This window comes from Lissotriton helveticus, chromosome 2_1 (assembly GCF_964261635.1).
Source record: "Lissotriton helveticus chromosome 2_1, aLisHel1.1, whole genome shotgun sequence".
In the NCBI taxonomy this organism is placed as follows: Eukaryota; Metazoa; Chordata; class Amphibia; order Caudata; family Salamandridae; genus Lissotriton; species Lissotriton helveticus.
In genome coordinates, this window is record NC_136059.1 from 249,993,033 (window position 1) to 250,013,472 (window position 20,440).

General features: G+C 43.6%; 1 protein-coding gene across 4 annotated transcripts in view; it reads right to left on the reverse strand.

Moving 5' to 3' along the window:
* Positions 1-9,278: 9,278 nt before the first annotated feature.
* The window catches only part of PIAS2 (protein inhibitor of activated STAT 2), a 490,095-nt gene continuing 478,933 nt past the window's right edge, over positions 9,279-20,440 (reverse strand). For 2 of the 4 annotated variants that reach the window (XM_078674770.1, XM_078674772.1), the window contains 2 exons: positions 17,000-17,037; positions 9,279-10,483 (listed from right to left, as the gene is read on the reverse strand). In XM_078674770.1, coding sequence (XP_078530896.1) covers positions 10,226-10,483; positions 17,000-17,037 — 296 coding nt within the window. In that variant the 3' untranslated portion in view covers positions 9,279-10,225. Of the gene's footprint in view, positions 10,487-16,999; positions 17,038-20,440 lie in introns of all 4 variants that reach the window. The other 2 variants (XM_078674769.1, XM_078674771.1) reach the window with 1 other exon arrangement.

Here is a 20,440-nt window from a genome sequence, read left to right on the forward strand (position 1 = left end):
TAGCTCTCCAGGTTCCATTACCCACACTTTCTGTCCAGGCTCCAGTTCCACTGGGTGAGCGTTGTGGTCATACCACTCTTTCATAACTGCTTGGCTGGCCTCCAAGTTGTCTGAAGCCTGCTTCCACAACTTAGCCATTTGGCTCCGGAAGGCCAGCATGTAGCTCACCACGTCCTGGGGAAGCTTCCTGGGAGTCTGTTCCCATCCGTCTTTCACCAGGCTGAGAGGTCCCCTTACAGGGTGCCCGTACAAAAGTTCGAAGGGGCTGAAGCCCACTCCCTTCTGTGGCACTTCCCTGTAGGAAAACAAGAGACAGGGTAGGAGGATGTCCCATTTCCTCCGTAGGCTCTCAGGTAGACTCCGTATCATACCTTTCAAGGTTTTGTTAAACCTTTCCACAAGACCATTGGTTTGTGGGTGATAGGGAGTGGTAAACCGATAGGTAACGCCGCACTCCTTCCACATGGCCCGCATGTATGCTGAAAGGAAGTTAGTCCCCCTGTCGGAAATGACCTCCTTGGGGAAACCCACTCTGGTGAAGATCCCCATCAGGGCCCTTGCCACTGCAGGTGCAGTGATGGTCCTCAGAGGTATTGCCTCTGGGTACCGGGTGGTATGATCCACCAAAACCAGTATGAACCGGTGTCCAGCTGAAGTTGGTGGATCCAATGGCCCTACAATGTCGATGCCCACCCTCTCAAAGGGGGTGCTAACGACAGGTAGTGGTTCCAGGGGAGCTTTTAGCTTCACCCCAGTTTTCCCACTGGCTTGGCAAGACACACACGTCCGACAATATGTATCCGACGCCACTTTCATTCGAGGCCAGTAGAAATGGGGGACAAGCCGGGCAAAGGTCTTGTCCTGTCCTAGGTGTCCTGCCAATGGTATCTCATGAGCCAGTTCCAGTAGAAAGGCTCTAAAGCATTGAGGGACCACCAAGGCTCTGGCTGAACCGTGGCCAGGTGCCTTGGGCTCACTGTAGAGGAGTCCATCCTCCCATTAAATCTGGTAGCTCCCTTCAATGTTTCCCGCTGCCTGGGCATTGGCCTGTTGCCGCAGCCCCTCGAGAGTAGGACACTCTTTCTGAGCTTTGCAGAACTCTTCCCGGGAAGGACCTCCCTCCACATGCCATTCAGTTGGGATGGGTAGGTTTTCCAGGGAAGCAACATTCTCCCCGGTGGACTCCAGATCCACCTCCGCAGGTGGTCCAGCTGTCTTACTAGGTGGAGATGTCGAGGCAGGGTCCTCCGGCCTCCTGTCCTTCTCCTCTCTGGCAGCCGGCTGGGCCATTGTTCCAGGCTCCAGCGTCAATGAACTCCCCCTTCGGGCAGTCGCGGACCTTGTGCTGACACAAGTCCAGTCAGGGGGTCCCAGCATCTCAGAGTGAGTCTGGTACTCCACCCTCCTCCAAGCATTGTGCTCCATATCATTCCCTAACAGGCAGTCAACAGGCACGGCAGGGCTTACGGCAACTCGAAGTGGACCTGCAACCCCTCCCCACTCAAAGGGAACCTCAGCCACAGGGTAGTGGCCCAATCTGCCGTCAGCCATTACGGCGGGATGGAGTACATCTGGGATGACCTGCTCTGGAGACACCAGCTGACTCCTTACCATAGTCATGCTGGCTCCTGTGTCTCTCAGAGCCTCCCCTCTACGGCCATTGATGGTGACCCACTGCTCATACTTAGTAGTATTAGAGGGCAGCTGGGTCTTGGGAACCATCTCCTTATCTCCCAGGGACACTAAGGTGACACCCGCCCGCTCCCCTCCATTAACCAAAGGTATCTCCTCCCCGAGCACTACACTAGTGATTCCCGGGGCTTTTCCTCCAGTGGGAGGGGGTGGTCTTTTTGGGCATCTCACATCTCCTTTATAGTGTCCCACACCACCACACTCAAAACAATGAACAACCCTTGGCTGCTGGCTTTGGCCAGGGGTAGGGTTGCGAGGGGGGTTACTCTTGGGGATGAATCCTCTGCCCCTTCCTTGCGAAGTATTTTGTGGCCCTTTTGAGAACTCCCTCTTAGTTTCCCCTCCCTCTTTCCTCTGGGGGGCGCCCTGTCCTTGCTTCTGGGAATTCCCTCCAGTCCCCTTAGTCGACACCCGGGTACTAACCCAGATGTCTGCCTCCTCAGCAAGCTTCCTGGGGCTGGTCAGCTTGCTGTCCACCAGATGCTGTCTTAGTTCGGGAAGACACTTCTCGAGTAGGTGTTCCTTGAGTATGAGGTCATATAGTCCCTCATAGTCTCCTACTTCGCTGCCTCTTACCCAACCCTCCAGGGCCTTCCTGGAGTAGTCCAAGAAATCTACCCAGTTTTGCGTGCCCAGCTTGTAGCTGCCCCGGAACTTTTGCCTATATTTCTCAGGGGTCAACCCAAACTTCTTGAGCAGCGCTGATTTCATAGCCGGATAGTAGGTCTGTTCACTCTGGTCAAGAGCCAACAAAGTATCCCTGCCAGTGGGGGGCATGTATTTGTATAACCCACCTCCCCAGTGGACTTCCAGAATCCCATGGGCCCTTAGCGAGACCTCGTAGGCGGCTAGCCACTTAGCAATGTCGTCACTGGGTACATAACAAGCCATAATATCTTTTGGTAGGTACGGTCTAGGTTCTTTGATGTTGGTCTGGGTATCGCTGCCACCATTCTCTGATTTGGGGGATCCTCGGTTTAGGGCTTGTAAATCCATCTCTTTGATGGTTCGCTCATGCGCCAACCTCCTATCCTCCCTTTCCATGTCCATCCTGGCTAGTTCTATTTTCAACCTCCTCTCCTCCCTCCTATCTTCCAGCTCGGCTTCGGTTAAGCCCCTGTCTGAAACGCTGCTGCTTGCCCTTGAAGGTAGCCTGGGACCTGTCAGAAGATTCCCTCTCCCCATTTGGTTCAGCAATGCAGCCTCAGTAACAGTGTCCCCATCACCCACTTCCGTTTCTGGTTCCTCCCTTAGACGAGCTTCTAACCATGCCCTTATGCTTGTCAGCAACTCTCCTTTCTTGGCACCTTTATTAAAAAATACCCCGTTCTGCTGACACCAATCCCTGAGTTGGGCCACAGTATTGGCTTCCAGCTCTTTAAGATTCACCTCCAGCTTTGCCATGGTATAAAATTACTCACAGGAGAAAACCACGAAGTGACCTGAGGTTAACCTCCACCCACCTCCAGAAATAAATTTAGAAAAAACAAAAATTGGATTAGGAGGGCCGCAGGGAGAAAACTCCAGGTGGGGTCCCGTGGTTGGCACTGCGTTACTACTAAGTGAGTGTAAGCACAAATCCGTGATCCCACCGCTGAAACACCAATTATGTTGGACCTAGATTACCCAAGCCTACATATGGTAGCTTGGCACAGTAGTGGTCTTCAGCTAACTCAAGGCGTTGGCTAAGTACTTACAAGTCTCACCCACAGTAACACAGTGATGAACCACTAAAATAAAGACACAACACCTCTGTTTGGAAAAATACCGTTACCTTTTATAAAAAATAATATGTCTCTTTGGATTCAAGTTATACAAGATACAACATTAGTTTCTTTCAGGAGAAAACATTCCACTTTTACTTTAAGAAATTACTTTTCACTCCTCAGCTGTGGAAAAAGGACAATAAACCACATTCTTTTGTCAATGGTACAGTAAAGCATAAGGGTAACTCTTTGGTTGGTTAAGAGAATCTCATTAGCTTCACACTCTGTAAGGTTACCTCACATTATTATACAATGACACATTACTCCACCAATAAATCTACTGAAAAGAAGATGCAGACTGTTAGTGTAATACGTTTTTACAGGTTCATTAATAGGTACTTTACCCCACAGCACTTAAGCACTGCCCAACTCAACAGCAAGACCTGAATGTAGATTTTCACTGTATGACCCACCAGTTATGTGCTAAAAGGAAAGACACAATAATATTAGTAAGGTTCCTCTCCCTCTGATTGACAGGCACACCTAGCTGGTAGAGAATCTACTTCTTCACTTATCACTAATCTGTAGGGGATTTTACCCAGGAACCCTGTGGTTCCCTGCACCATTTCCACCTTTCTTTTCTGAGTCAGATATCGGATAAGTTTTATTCTATGTTATTCAGTTCACTAACTCGTTTTCCTCGAGTCAGGTTCCCCTTGACAAGTCAGTCACTCGCGTGGGTCGTAGCCCCACTGTTCTGCTTCATTCACCTGGCTCTGCCGCCTCCCGTTACCACGCTACCCGGCTTACTTGTGAGGTTGGGGGCGTGTCGCGGGTGTTTCCTCTACACGCGCTGGAGCCCGGTAACAGACGGGCTGAAGGGGGAAGGCAGGGAAGGCTTTCCCGGCTCAGGGCTCCCTACCGAGTCGTCCGTTGTGGCGCTTCTGCCTCCTCTGAGGCGATCGACCTCCTGGAGCTCCGACGCGGCACTCCTCAGCTGGCGCGATGACTTTCCTTCCGCTGGCACTACTCGGCGGAGCATGCGCGGAAGCGCTCGTTCCTCTTCCGCCTCGGCGCACCCGCTCCCAGGAAGGACGCTGTTCTCCACAGGGACGCTGCTCGGTCTCTTCTGGGCCTGCTCGATCCTAGGCCCCTCCTGCCTCGCAAAAGCGTTCAGTCGCTGGTCATGCGCGGAAGCGCCTACCTCTTCGTGTGACGCGGCCGGTGCCCCCGGGGTCCCGACGCCGATCGGAGCAGCGCCACTGCTTCTCCTCAGGCACTTCTCACTCCGGCTTCACAGGAAGGATGTGCACACACGGCGTCCTCGCTCTTCAGGGTGCTAAGGTGCCACAGACGCCCACCTTCACTACAGCTACTCCACGACACCGGTGAGCACAGCGCTGGGTATTGACAAGCAGGAATACCCCCAATTAAGGGTGTTCTGAGTGGTTTTACTGGGGCTCTGAGATCAAAGGATCTTCTTCCTCCAGTAACTCGATTTCCTTGTCAGTAGTTGTTGTCTTGATAGAGGGATCGGTCAAAGGCTGAAGGGGGAACAATCCTCTGAAGTAACTGTCCGCCTCAGTGACAAACTAGCTGCTCTCAGTGTGTCCACCTCCTCTCACCACTGCCTCACTCCTCTACTCTGGGGTCAGCACAAAATGGCTGCTGGTCACTGGCCTTATATAGGGTGGCCTGAGACCTGCAGAAGTCTCTAGTCAATTCTAGAAAGTTCCCTAATGTTATCCTATGGACCTGTCCTCCAGTAGTGTCCGTTATGGCAGTTGGTGGACACCATCTTAGGTTTCTGGAGATCCCTAGATTTTCAAGGGGGCTGACTAGGCCTCACAGGTTATGAGGGAAAAATGGCGTCATCGCCAAGGAACACCTAGCCCCCTGACAGCATTAAAAAATTCCTGATGGACATATGTAAAAATAAAAATAGAAACTCTGGGAGGCTAAGGGGGACAAAAATAAATAATAATGGTTAGAGTCTCTCCAGAAGCAGACAGGTCTAACAGCATGCTTTTTCCATCTTCGAAGAAATAAAAAAATTAGCAAATTCCTCTCCATCGAAGCTCTGCCCCAAGTTGTTCTGGCCCTGATTATTTCGCGTATTGACTACGCTAATTCCTTGTACGTTGGCATACCTGCGTACCAATTACATATGTTGCAATGGGTCTACAGACTTATCCTTGGGCAGCCAAAGGATTCTCATATGAAACCACTGTTGAAAAGCCTTCACTGGCTCCCTATACCCCAACGCTGCCTGTTTAAGTTGGGCTCTACCATCCACAAAGCCCTGTCAGGACGTGGTCCTGCCTTCATTGCTCTAAACACTCTGCGGTATTTTCCTTCCCGTGACCTACGATCCTCCAACAAGAACCTGCTGGTCCCCCACTCTTTCAAACGGAAGAAACATGGCGGCCTTAGATACACGACCCTGACCACCCCAATTCTGGAACGCCCTCCGCCTCTACTTGCGCATGGTGGACCCCTACACTCAATTTAGGAAACTACTAAAAACCTGGCTTTTCTCCCATGCTTACAATTGATATCCACTCACTGTCATCTGGTACTGCTACCGTTCTGCTCATAGCGCCAAGAAACCGTTTGGTGAACATGCGCTTTACAAGTCAATTTTAACATAACACAAAAAGAAAAACCTCACATCTGAAGGGGGCAACCCATGTCCCAGGTTAAAGTCACACAGGAGCTGGTTTCCGCCGTGCAAAGATAAAATTCATTTTATTTAACCACAAACCATGACAAAAGCGCTCCTTTGTACAATACGAGGATGGGTCCAAAATGAGCATAGTAAGAAACATGCTACATAAGTTTATCAATGGACTCGAATGTAAGATGTTAAACAGTCTAAAAAATGTATATAGTTCATTCTATTTATAAATGTTATTAGAATGTGTTTTATTCTATTGTTGCTATTATCTTAAGAATTGCTATTGCTGATAGTTTTTCTTGTTTTGTTCTAGTATTGCTTGCTATTATTGTAAGAACCGCTACTGCTATTAGTTTTATGCAATGGTTTCTATTAACTATGCAAATTAACTTTTACGTACAGAATACTACATAAAACACAAAAATTAAAATTTACTTTGTGAATTCGGCATTTGACCTGGGCTATGTTTAGCATAGCTCCAACAATTTTTGGAGTCGGGGTGCTGGGCATCAAAATCATTTTGCAAAAGCACATCAGCTGCAAAAAATTGAACTAAAACTTAAAGCTCAAATATACCAAATAAGTCAAACACAAACAGCGAAAGGGTGAGCAGAAATAGTGGGAATCCAGTAGTGCAGTTTAGAGCACATATTACAAAATTATGGCTAAAATATAGAAGGGTACTGGCATTTACAGAAATCACTTACCCCATTGAAAGTGTAACAAAATCACCAGAAACAACCACTGGGCTGCAAACTTGGGTTTGAATGACGAAGAAAGTGTGAGGTCCTAATTTCTTACACAGCTTACGATGACCTGTTTTTAAAGATAGGCATGGGGAACGTTGGTGTCTTAATTCAAATTGACACTGTGCTATGAGCCGCCCCCTTCACAAAAAGGATCTGTCCATACCTCTGTAAGCGAATTGTGTGAATGCTGGCTGGTGTACTTTAACTGTCTCGATATTAGTGCACACCATCTTCACCTGTTGGGCATATCCAGAATTAAGGTTGTTTGTGATTCGGAGAAGTGTCTAGTGTTTACCGTACCTGGTAAAACAAGTTCCTCTTTCTAGGGAATATTTCCATTCCTCTGTGTTCGAAAACAAATGGTGGATCAAAAAGGCATTGGGGGTCACTAGCTACACACCAAGTGGGTGGGGACACGTTTTGCGTAATTCTGTTGGTGGAGGTGTAATAGTGTTCAGGCCTCTCCATCTAGTCCTGCTCCAGTAGATGCAGCGAGACATACTGAACCCCACAAGCAGTCTAACTCTATGGCCCTGTACATGTTGACTCCAGACATCATAGCTTCATAGTACCATTATATCTAAACAGAGATGCTGTTTCTCAGTTATTGCCCCCTTCTTAAACACTATACAGGAAGCAATAACTAAAACAAAATCATCACTTACAGAATTCATTGTTGATGCAGAAACTTGTTGTTCATGTTCCTAGCTTTCCATTCCACTTCACGGCGGACGAGCAGAAGCCCTCTGTACTCCTGTCATTAACCGGAACATGCCTAGTAGTGTCGAATGTCCACTTAAAATTCAATCTAGACCAACCGGGCATCTTAGTGTAGTTGACTTTTATGATTTTGGAGCTACGGGGTTCACAGGTCAAACCTACAGTAGCAGATCGTTTGTGATGGTGAGATCAAAATTACCACATTTTCTGGGCAAAACAAAACTGAAAAATGCTTAAACATCAATACAGGCCTTGATGCACTTCATTGGCCAATATGTCAAAGTAACACCAAGATATACTAGGTTTTAACTTCTTGCTAGCATTGTTAGGGAAATAATGACCACTGTAAGACAATTATACAAGAAACATATGCGATGGATACCCAGATCTGCTTATATCTCATTATCAAAATATCAGCATCAACGAGAGGACAAACAACAAAATACTTTTCACATCTGAAACATTAAATAAATAAATAAATAAATAATTGACTTTTTTAAGTTTCTCCAGTTAAAGATGCAATCCCTAAACTAGACCTGCCTGATTCCCTAGCAATGTTCCTAGACGGGGTCACATAGCATCTTAAGTATGTACACTATTAGGCCTGAATATCCCAATGTACATGCCAAATGGTACCCAGTTTGTACTGAATCTAATTTACCACCAACCCCCAAAAGATGTGGTAGCATATTTGGACCTCACCTACATTCATAAGATCACTCTGGTTATTGCTCAATGCAGGCTATGGATGTTACGAAGAGCTCATTGTACACCAAAGTGAGAAAGCAACCGTAGCCTAAACCCTACATCATTGCTTCAACTGCACAGATGACAATGGTGCCCTACAGCGTATCGCTACTTGAATGCAAAAAAGTTCAGGCACTTTGGAGTGTCATAAAGCTCTAGAGGAACAAGATACTGAACATCCACCTCAAGCTAGATTTTCCCACGAACACATTAAGCATATGCATGTAACCCTCTTTTCCCCCCAACGTCCGCAGCCTGACTTACCATTGTTAGGCCAGCGTTATCTACGAAACTTAAGATAATGGAAACACGCATTACATTTTATATATGGAAGGAATGGTGGTGCTTCATAAGGAGAGCTGGCAAAAAGATTGGCAATGCTTTAAACAAGTTTTATTTGAAATACAATGCAAAAATTGAAGTAAGAAATTAGGATTATAGTGGCTTGGGAGCAAAGGTCTAGACATAAAAGGTGTCGAAAACACCCCAAATAGTACTAAGATGTAGTTGTGTACATGGTGCAATGTGACCATGCCATGGTTGAAGACAGGGGGGTTGAGGAACTAAATGGATTACCGTGCTAGAAAAAAGGATTCAGATAGGGTTTTGTTCGGGAAAGTAAAAACACTATCGTATCTCACCTTGCTCTAGTAATAAAGATGCAATTTATTCCTATACACTTACATTGGATCAGAATGGCTGCTTAGTCATGGCCTTTATTCTCCCCTCAAACATTTGTAAGGATTTAATGAGCACGTACAAAGTTAGAGTTGATCTTTTCAGGTGGATCCACAATAGCAACACTGCCATGCACCAAAGCAGAGATATTCTAATGCAGCAGGCATTGCTAGTGTCTGCTAAGAACAGAGTCCGCACCATTCCTGTTACACCACTGCTACATAAAGGGATGGCATTATTCAAGGCTGAAGCCACGGGTCAAATTAACAAAACCCACAGGAGGAAATAGCCACAACGACACCACCGTGGTACATACCTTACACAATATTTTATTTATTTTAATTTATTGATTGTCTTTGATACTTCCAGGCTGACCAGACGTGTTGTTTTGTCTTAGATATTGTCTCATTCTAGAGTTCAGCATATTCATAAGTAGTCACAACGAAGGCAGTTAAGTAAAGTGACGTGAACGAGATGGAAAAAGACGATATTAGAGAAGGAATATACAATTTCTAACTGTTTGGGAAACCAGGTTCCAAAGCTGAGCTTATTGTTCCATAGTTTGATCTTTGTACCTAAACCATATTTCACCATATGCAACTGTAACGCACCGATATAGTTCAAGTGGGCTATTTGTGCAAGATAAAACCAGAAGAAATAAGGTTTATAACTAACAATCGTTTATGAGCCTTATGGCTTTTATAAAACTGGTTTCTGATGAAGCATTTTATTTTTCAAATGACTACTTTTTCTGTTGTGGCCAGCCCTCTGCTTCTTACTGTTAGACTACCGTAGCCACTCGGACATTGCAGTCTGCCACAACCCGTTGAAAATACAGTCCAGAGCTCATGATTCACAAATGAAATGGACAAATGTTTTTATATTTAAAAAGCATTTCAATATTTACATAATTTATTACATTATCATTTCCAATACCAATTTGATAAGTTCATCCAGCAGTATATCAAAAAGGCCAGACTCCCCGTAACGTATCGGGTAGTGTTTAATATGTCATCATTTCCATGGACGAAGTCCATTAATGTCAACATAAAACGTATATTTTTTTAAAGTCGAAGTACTATCGACATACAACTTTTCTTGTTGTCCAAGCCTTTAGAAGGCAGCAGAATCAATCTGTTTATCCGCAATAAATAGCAAAATAAATGTCCAAGGTTAATGGTACTGCATAGAACACAGGCACGCGGATGGCAACCTTTTGCCGGTCCTTGAAGTGATGGCTCCCAAGGCTGCTTCTTCTAGTCCAATGAGATGATGTCCGACATGGCGCCTCCGGTGCTAGTGATGACTTCTGTGTCACTCCGACCTGAAGTGCTGGTTATTACTTCAGTGGTGCTCCTGCTTGAAGAACTGGTGGTAACTTCGGTGTCGCTCTTGCTGGATGAGCTGACGAGTGTGCTGCTCTCATGGTTGCTAGTTAATGTACGAAGGTTTCCAGTTGAGCTGCTCGCTGCAAGCTTGGGTGAAAAACTATCCAAGAACATGGCTGGACAATACTGCTGGAGAATAACAAGCACAGATAAAAATCACTTGCAGGAAACAAATAGTTAATTAAGAGATTTTTCAATCTAGATAAAACAGGAGCAATAACAAAACAAACAAGCATTTTCAATGCAATAGGTCTCACATTAGCTTGAGTTATAGCTAGCTATTGGTGTGTTATGGTGTGTATGTATGTGATGAGCATTGGAATTAAGTGGTTTGCATTAGAATTGTAAGTTGTGGAATTCTGTAGTGTGGAGTGGATTTGTGTAGTGGTATTATGGAGCATTGCACCTTATGCCTGCAGTGCTCACCATCCGCTCGCCCATTTTATTAATCAATCGCAAGGCAGTGTCAGGAAACTAATAGAGACTATTGTGGGATTTACACATGCTTTTCCAGGCTGAAGAAGAAGCAAAGGTTTTAAAGGGGATTGTTTTTGTGCAAGGTATTGTTTTCCCCAGTTCACAGAAGGGATAAAAAACAATGAAAAAGGAAATGAAGAAAGTGCTGCAAATTCCCTTTGAAGTGTCCGTAATTATCTGAGAAAGTTAGATGGACAAACAACTTTTCCCCCAAAAATTTACAACAGCATTGACAGAAGACGGGAACTGCTGAAGCATGTATCGTGGTCTGAGCTGACGTGGTATAAAGGGCTCTGCTGTCTCAGACTCTAAACACAAAGGTGCAAGAAATGAATAAAAATAAAAAACAGACTCAGAAAGGAACAAGATTGTGTGGGGATGTTCTCCTTGTGAAAGAGCAAAATGCAGTTACTCAAAGTGAAGTTATTCAGTGGCTAAAGTGGGCTGAGTGCCAGCCTCATGCTGTAAGCGGCAGCAGGTGGTAGGAGAATGTGAATGATGCACCAACGGATCAATGGATGAAGAATGCTGGCTGAAAGCTCCTCCGAATAAGGATGTTAAATATATATGTTTTTAAATTCAAAATGTCTTGTGAAACGCCAGACCTAAAAAGATCTTAATCATGAAAGTCAGGCCATCAGTTTTCCTCACTGGGAACAAAGGGAGTACTAAAAATAATGATAATTCCTAATAAAGCTGCAGATGAGCACCGTAAAATGATTAATGCTTTCAGATGAGAGTACAGTTTTATTGTATATGGTTACATAGTGCACTGTCAGTCAAAATAAAGTTTATTCAGATCATTGATCTTTAAACCACATAGAATACAATTTTTTTTAAATTCTTAAAATAATTACAAAAACATTTCATTCCCTTAAGATCTATGGATTTTCATATCCTCCATCATAGATATATTAAAATAATTTCATACAGCAGCTAAAATACATTCAATTATTCTATAAGAAAATCGCTTGCACTAAAACCTCTTTTAAAATGTTAAAAAGGATAAACCTTCAATCTCTATTCCTCATTACTCAATCTATCCCTCCAGTCCCTATTCCATGTACAACCTTTTAACACCCTGGATAAACTTTGCCACGGCTACGGCGATATCATGGTGATGCATATCAGTGAGGAGCTCGATTGCTTGCAGACGGGACCTAATACTATATTTTATGAAAATCGGTCGTAAAAACTGTTTTCGCTGGGCTACAAATTATTGACAATCCATTAATATATGCAAGCAATTACATTTCAAACCGATCCTGCATGTGCATCTGCTATCTGGACCCATCAATTTCTTTTTTATTTTGTCGTTTGACCGAGCTGGATTGATCCCAATTGTCACCCTTAAAAGATCCATTCTAAGCCCCTGATTTGGAAGGGTGACTGATTAGGGATACCGATTTTCTTTCCTCCAGCGATTTATCATGGGTTGCACCAACAGATTTTTAAAAAAGATACTCCATACCATTCAGTCTAGATAGTTCCTTCCCTAGGTTTTTAAGCTCACTTTTTGATTCAGCAATATACAGGGACTGCGGATCCATTTTCACTTTTAGCTTATCACAGATGGAATACAGTTTCTTTCTTATTTCTTTCGCCCACCTAAGTTCACTCTGCTGAATCTCCTCCATACACCATCGTGACACTTTCATCTCTTCTCCTGTTCCTAACCGTTTCCAGAATCTTAACAAACCCACTTGTACCTGGACATCCCATGAGGTCCCATCTAGCTCTAATCTAATTGATTGTAACATGGATGAGCTGGGTAATGACAACAGTGCTTTTAAACATTTCCCTTCTTCTCTGTCCCAAGTACTTTTCCCTCCTAAACATAAGATTTCTGCACCATACTGCATTTGTGGGGGGATCATTGCATTAAAGGCCTTCAGCAGTGGTCTATGGGACATGTCACCATAGATATGATTGAACATTTTCAGTGCACAAACTGAAGCTAGGGCTTTAGCTTTCTGGGCCTCCAGGTGCGTAGTCCATTTTAGATACTTGCCAAACCATATTCCAAGGTATTTATACTGGTTGACAATCTCTAATTTTGTTTGCCCCAAAGACCAATTAAACTTTTGATTTCTCTTCCCGAAGCACAGAATTTTCGTTTTATCCATATTCACTGTAAGGCGTTAGATGCACAATATGTGTTAAACGCATTTAGCTTTCTTTGCAGACCCAACTCAGTTTGGTCTAATATTACTAAGTCGTCTGCGTACAATAAACAGGGTAAGTGCTTCCCATTTACTTTTGGACTTGCACTTCTATTGGTCATCAAGGAAGATGGTAGGTCTGCGATAAAGATTGAAAAAAGAAGTGGGGCCAATACGCAACCCTGTCTGAGGCCATTGTTTATAGCTATTTCCGGAGTCAAACCCCCTATTGTATCTTTAATGACCTGTGTCCAGTTCTGTCTATGCAACTCTTGAATTATTGCTAGGAGATTCTCCGGAATATTATGGCTTCTTAGCGTCTTTCAAAGGCACTCCCTATCCAGAAGGTCGAATGCTGCACCGAAGTCAACGAAACAGCAGTATAATCTACCCTGCTGTTCCATGGATTTACGTGCCAATGCCCATAAGGCAAAACAATGGTCTATAGTTGAATGCCCCTCTTTGAAGCCTCCTTGTTCGACCGGTACGATCGAATGTGAATCCACCCAGTCTTTTAATCTGCCAAGTATTATTTTCGAGAATACTTTCACTCCAATATCTAGCAGATTAATTAATCTATAATTCTTAGGATCATTCCTATCACCTTTCTTGTGCAGAGGCCTAATAACGCCCCCCCTCCAGGATTTTGGGATAATTCCAGAGTCTAAAACTACTAAAAACATCCGAGAGAGAAATTGTGCCCACCAATCTATCTGAGTTTTAATTATCACATCAGGTAGATTATCTGGCCCAGCGGCGCGAGTTACATTTAACTTCCTGATAGTTTCCTTGACTTTTTCTACAGAGAAGGATGGCATTATCTTTTTTGCCTCCCTTCCTCTAAGGGCACTACCCTTACTTATTACTGGCACATGACTAGCCATATATAGTTGGCCTAAATACTCCTCCCAGGCTGCCTCATAAAGCTGCAGATGAGCACCGTAAAATTGTTAATGCTTTCAGATAAGAGTACAGTTTTATTGTATATGGTTACATAGTGCACTGACAACCTACAATCATTAAAGCGGTGTGCACATTTATCATTTAAATGAGAAAATAAAATGAAGGTAACTTAAAATTGACCAAAAAACAGATGTAGATAAATGTCATAAATTATGGAGAGGTATGGGTACATATCAACAACAAATATCATAAAAGTGGGATATATGTGTGTACTATCTCAAAGGAATAAACCCCATTTCAGCATGAGTTACATAAACTCAGATGAGCACTGCTGAAATATCTTACAAGAGTATAGTAAATCAGCAAATACTAATTAACCAAACAATTAAATTGATTTGTGAAGAAGTTCGCTGTGTGTACATAAATTGGTTGTTTATTCAAAGGTAGGAGGAATTTGAAACTTTGCCAAGAGGTCCTTAAGATAAGTTTTCTCGCCAAGATCTAAGGCCTTCCTAAAAAGGTTGATAATAAAATAAAGTTTGTTTTTCAGGTTAAACCCTAAGTGTTGCCTAAAAAATTGCATAATCCGGAAGCACTTGGAAGACGTACATTTATATAGCTCTTGAATTTTGTTGGCATAAATTTCTGCCACCCACAGACTTGACCTTTTCATGCCATGTCTGAACGTCGCCTCGCTGGGGTTCAGTCCTTGATCCACTTAGTATCCCTGATTCTCTCAATAATGCCTGCACTTTTATGAATGTGGCAGAAGCAGACAAATCGATTTAGAACTGAAAGCGTTCAGTAACTGGTTACATTTAAAGGAGCGGAAGTTTCACGGAGAGCTTATTCTTCCAGGTCAAGAGGCACTGGAAGGAGACAGGGCTATGGTATGCTCCCTTCGAAAACATTCCCCGCCTGAAACCAATGCCAGACAAAGAAATGAAGGATTTTCGATCAAGCAAAAACATTGTTCTTCCCTGGCGCAGACACAGTTGAGAAAGAGTACAGTTTATTTGGCAGTGACTGTCACACCCAACTCCTAATAGATGGACTGCTATTGCCAGGTACCACGGAAATATCCCATTCGTAGACATCCCGCTGCTTTCCGTGCAGTGGAGCAAGTTTGCAGCCCCTGCATGGCCTTAGAGGACACAGCTCATTAAGCCGCAGCTAGATCCCCGATAGCCTCCCAGTTAATCTTTTTGGCCCGAGTGGCTGCTACTGCCTCAGCGGGATTCAGAAAAGGCTGTCCAGTAACGTATACTGCTCAAAGCGGGCGCCCGTGCACATTTAACTTACGTGCATGGCGGCCCGTGAAGCTGGCGCCATGGTTATTTAAAAAAAAAAAAAAAGAACATGAGACCGGGTGCTGGGGTGACGAAGTATCAGTAGCACATTTAACCTCTGTGCATGGCGGCCCATGAAACTGGTGCCATGGTTATAATAAAACATTTTTTTTAAATGAAACCGGGTGCGGCGCCGTGGTGACAAACTATCAGTAGCACATTTAACTTATGTGCATGGGGGCCCATAAAGCTGGCGCCATGGTTATATTTAAAAAAATGAAACCGGGCGCTGTGGTGACAAAGTATTAGTAGAACATTTAACTTATGTGCATGGTGGCCCATGAAGCTGTCACCATGGTTATAAAAAAACACGAAACCGGGCACCGTGCTAGGTGCCTTGGTGACAAAGTATCAGAGTAATTAAACTGTAGTTGGTCGGTGCCCCTTCCAGTAAAACGGCAGTGATATTTCTGGAGCACCAGGCAATAAGAAGCCAGGAGAGAAGAGTAATGTGGGAGTTAACCAATGGTAAGCAGCAGGCAGGAATGCACTTGCTATACTGCTTACAGCAGATCTTGCAGACAGAGCACGAGCGCTGACTAGGCTCCATAAAGCTGGTGCCATGGTTATATTAAATTAAAAAATAATTAAAAATGAAACCGGGCGCTGTTGTGTCAAAGTTTCAGTAGCACATTTAACTTATGTGCATGGTAGCCTATGAAGCTGGCGCCAAGGTTATAAAAAAAACAAAAAAACATGAAACCGGGCACTGTCCTAGACACCGTGGTGACAAAGTATTAGAAGAACATTTATCTTCTGTGCATGGTGTCTCATGAATGGCGCCATGGTTATGAAAAAAAAACATGAAACCGGGCGCCTGTCTAGGCGCCGTGTTGACAAAGTAGGAAACAAGACACTCTGCTAGACGCCGTGGTGACAAAGTAGCAGTCGTAAAACAAGTAGTCCCTAAACACCACAGATGAATACTTACAACGTAATTAAACTGTAGTTGGTCGGTGCTTCTTCAGATAAAACAGCAGTGATATTTCTGGAGCACAAATCAATAAGAAGCCAGGGGAGAAGATAATCAATGGTAAGCAGCAGGCAGGATTGCACTCGCTATACTGCTTACAGCAGGTCTCGCAGACAGCACATGCGCGCTGCCTAGGGTCGACCTAAAAATGGGCTTTCTCTCTAGGAAGAGTTTCTTGTGAAAACAGTAACTCCCTTGCAGAGCCTGCATATCTTAAAATGTGCAGGGTTCCAGAAGAAACCAAGTTACTTTTATGTGCTCAATATGAAGACATGTGAGTAGCCATATAGAGCGGTTGTGGAAGCTGCCATGCCCTTGCCAAAGAGAAGAGAAGGGAATATATATATAATATAAAGGTACACATTGGGCTAGTTTTTGTGCAGATGTTCACATTGTCTAGGAGCTGAATGTGGTCACTCACAGTGAGTGAGTGAAAACAATGACAGAAGTTGGCTGACCCTATGCACCGTGCTGCATGCAGACTAATGGATGAAGAGGGAGGACTGAAAGCCCCTGTATGCATGTGTTACATATATCTATATATTTTCTTTCTTTTTTAAAGAAATTGTGTTGGTTAACGTCGGACCTAACAAAATCTAAAAATCCGCAATGTAACTATATTAAATACAGATCACAGCAAGGTATTTAATTCCAGAGAAATTAAACTGAGATGCATCTCGACATATTAAATTACTTAGGACTGTGACATCCTTTACAAGTATATTGGCAAAAAACATACACAGAGGTGTGAATTTTGTTATCAACTGAAAGGTCTTACCTGAGGGTCAGCTGACAATAATGAAAGAAAATCCAGACCTAAAGAAATAAGACGACCATTAATATGCATTCGTATTATGAAATAGTTTAGTTACCTCCATGCACAAAACAATCTTTGCACTATACCAGGAGTTAATGCATTAAAGATCTTGGCTAACTAAAAGACCAGATACTGTTCTGGTACATACAACTAAAATGCAACAAGTCTGCTGTGTGGAATATTCACAATCCTAGATACGTTATCCGTTTGTCCACAATTCCCAAAACTCTTGCCTTTATATGTGCTGGCTCAGGTCTTTAAAAAAGGAATTTTTCATATGTGCAAAGTCAGAAAATTAATTTGCAAAATAATGCAAAATATGCATGTGCACTGGCACATCCAGAATTTGTACTTGACGGCAGGTTATGGGATGTGGCAGGCATAGCTAGATCGGGTTTGCATCTCCAATACTTAGTTTTATGCACACAATGGCCTGCTAAACCTCATCTTTCACAATAAGAATCCTGACTTGTTGCAGGAGTTCCACAAGAGAAGGAGCAATACAGGCTGGGTACTATTATGTACACTGTCTACGTGGAGGAACTAGGACACCAATGCTGATTTCACACTCCTAATTTAAGGGCCAGCAGGGACATGGCAACCATGACATTTATGAATGGAGGGACAGCAGAAGCCCCCTGCAAAGTGACTCATGGGAACCAATGAAGAGTAGTGTAACAGTATTCACAGAAAGGCAAAATGGCATTTTCCATTTCCGGGGTACCTGCGACCTATGTGCACTGGAACTGTGTACATGCAATTGAGGGTGACAAGCTAATGTGCAGAGGTAGTTTTAAGGGAACTGCCTCTGTATTTAGCTACATTTATATATGAAGTATGAGGAGAATCTGAAAATGAACAATTAGCTAGTCACAGAACTCGCCAGGCATTTTAGATGATCCTAGCATTTCTAATGAAATCACATTTTGGGAAGCCACTGCAACCTCTAGAGTAAGGAGACATCTCCTGAAGACCCACCCAAGCTCCAACTAATCACAACAATGGAGGTTCACTGGCAGCAAAGTACAGAGTAAATGCAACCCACCACAGACACATGCAAACCTGGATATTGCTGGTTCACAAAGAGAAAGGGGTATCTACTGGAGTAGACCTAGGTACTCACACCAACACCTAACAGGGTTATTATAGTCTTTGGGCAATGCCCAATTGAGGGTCAACTCCCTGAATTCCTTGAGGGCACTTGGAGGAAGGAGTCCTTTCCCAACACCTTGGGAGGATAAAAGCATGCTTGTCTGCTGCTGCGCGGCGGTGCCCATGGCAAGGTGGGGGTCTGCCTGCACCTGTCAGTGCCCGAAAGAGGCTGGGATGGGAGTTACTGGTAATTTCCTTAAAACACAACCATATTTTGTTTTACGAACTATGATCAATTTCCACTGAAGGAAACAGCTAACTTAGGTTCTTGGTCCTTTTACCTCTAATGTTTAGCAAAACAATGCTGTAATATTTGCTTTTTTTCTTGTTAAACCTTTTTTCGTTTTTTTAAATTTTGTATAATTTTATCTCCATGTTTCCTAAAGTTTACTTGTGTTCTTGGATTCTCTGAATTTAACTACTTTATTAAAAAGGTAACCACTGCGAGCCCTGGCATATCCATTAGCTGGTCCTGATGCTACTAATGCAAAGAAGAACTTTAATACATAGAAGAATAGCAAGGACCCTCCAGTAGGTGCAATAGAACCTAAAACAAATACCATGGTTACAAAATTGAATCAATTTAGGCAGTGGAAGTAAACGTTGGTTAGTGATTCTTCCAAGAGCCCAAACATGATTCATGAGGAAAGTATTAGTTTAGTAAACCGGCTGTAACAATTCTTCAATAAGAGAAAGTGTAGCACTTGAACCCACCCAGCCACACATGCGGCAAATACAAGGAAGCAATGCTTTCAGATTTTGGCAAGTGATGAGGAGCTTACAAATATGCAAATAAAACACAATATTATGAAAAACCTGATATGTAAATGAAATGAATTTACTAGTGACGAGAGAAGCTGGGACAAGTGTAAACATCTTGTAATACCTACTCCCTATTGCAAAGAAACAGAGGTGAACATTTTTTAATAACTGCATACACCTCGTGGCAGGAGAGACATGAATAATACCAGGATGGTACACAATTCGGACTCCCCCAGATCGCTCCAAAAATCACCAACCTAATCGGCGTAAATATATGGTGGTGCCTAAGCTGGCCTCCGACACACGAGAATAGGAAGTCGCTTACTAATAAAGATGTACGTTAAATTAATAACATCAGGGATGGCTTTTTGATAATCAGATCAGATATTGTTTCTGTGAAACAAGCTTCTCGTGATTCTGACCCTTTGGGCAACATTATCGTAAACCTTGCTGACACAGGCCTGAGGAATGGGTTGCTGTCACTAGATGCCCGTAGAACCAACAATACCAACATTCAACTGAAATCTGCCTTATCAATACTTACGCTGGAGTTATTTGTTGTAAGCCTATTGCTCAGAAGAGGAGTTTAAGTATAAATCAGCCACTCAATCGTTCAGGGCGTACACTGGTTATTATTTGGGAGCCACTGATTGACTGCCATGCATCAGCATAGCTACTACCTTTAGGCACAATTTGACTCCTTCAGCTAGCACTGACTCAGCTCTAAAGATAATGCCTTGGAACATAGCTAGATATCCTTCAAAGATTAATGGCCCAGACTGGCTGGAGCTCATAGATACATATGAATATTTCAGGAGACTTGGGCTGTTTCATCTATATTTCGAGATGGTTTTGTTAACTAGAGCATTGACGCTTATGGTCATAAATTAGGCCCTCCGTCTGGTGGACTTGCCATATGGTCAAAGTATTACCAAACTATGATATGAAATACATTTACACTGGCCTATAGTGTTTAATTATAAGATCCCCTAATAGTAATAAATTAATATTATTTCAATGTACACATTTAGAAAAACCAATGGTTTTCTAAACCTGAAGAAACGCGATTTGCTATCTTATAGGGATTCAAGTAATATAACTATAGAAGCAGATGATCTTAATGTTACAGATGAACCGATCATCATGTTATTATTAATCCAGGAAGGGACAAGGCGGCAGAACCGAGTACAAACAGCTAACCGCTTTCCTCGAGACAAACGGCTCCCTCGACCCATCACAGTCCGGTTTCCGAGCAAACCACAGCACTGAGACCGCCCTCATCGCAGCCACCGACGACATCAGGTCCCTGCTCGACAACGGGGAAACTGCTGCCCTCATCCTCCTCGACCTATCAGCCGCATTCAACACAGTCTGCCACCGCACCCTAACAACCCGCCTCCACCACGTCGGCATCCAAGGAAAAGCTCTGAAATGGATCATCTCCTTCCTCTCCGACAGAACTCAGTGAGTCCGCCTCCCCCTCTACCG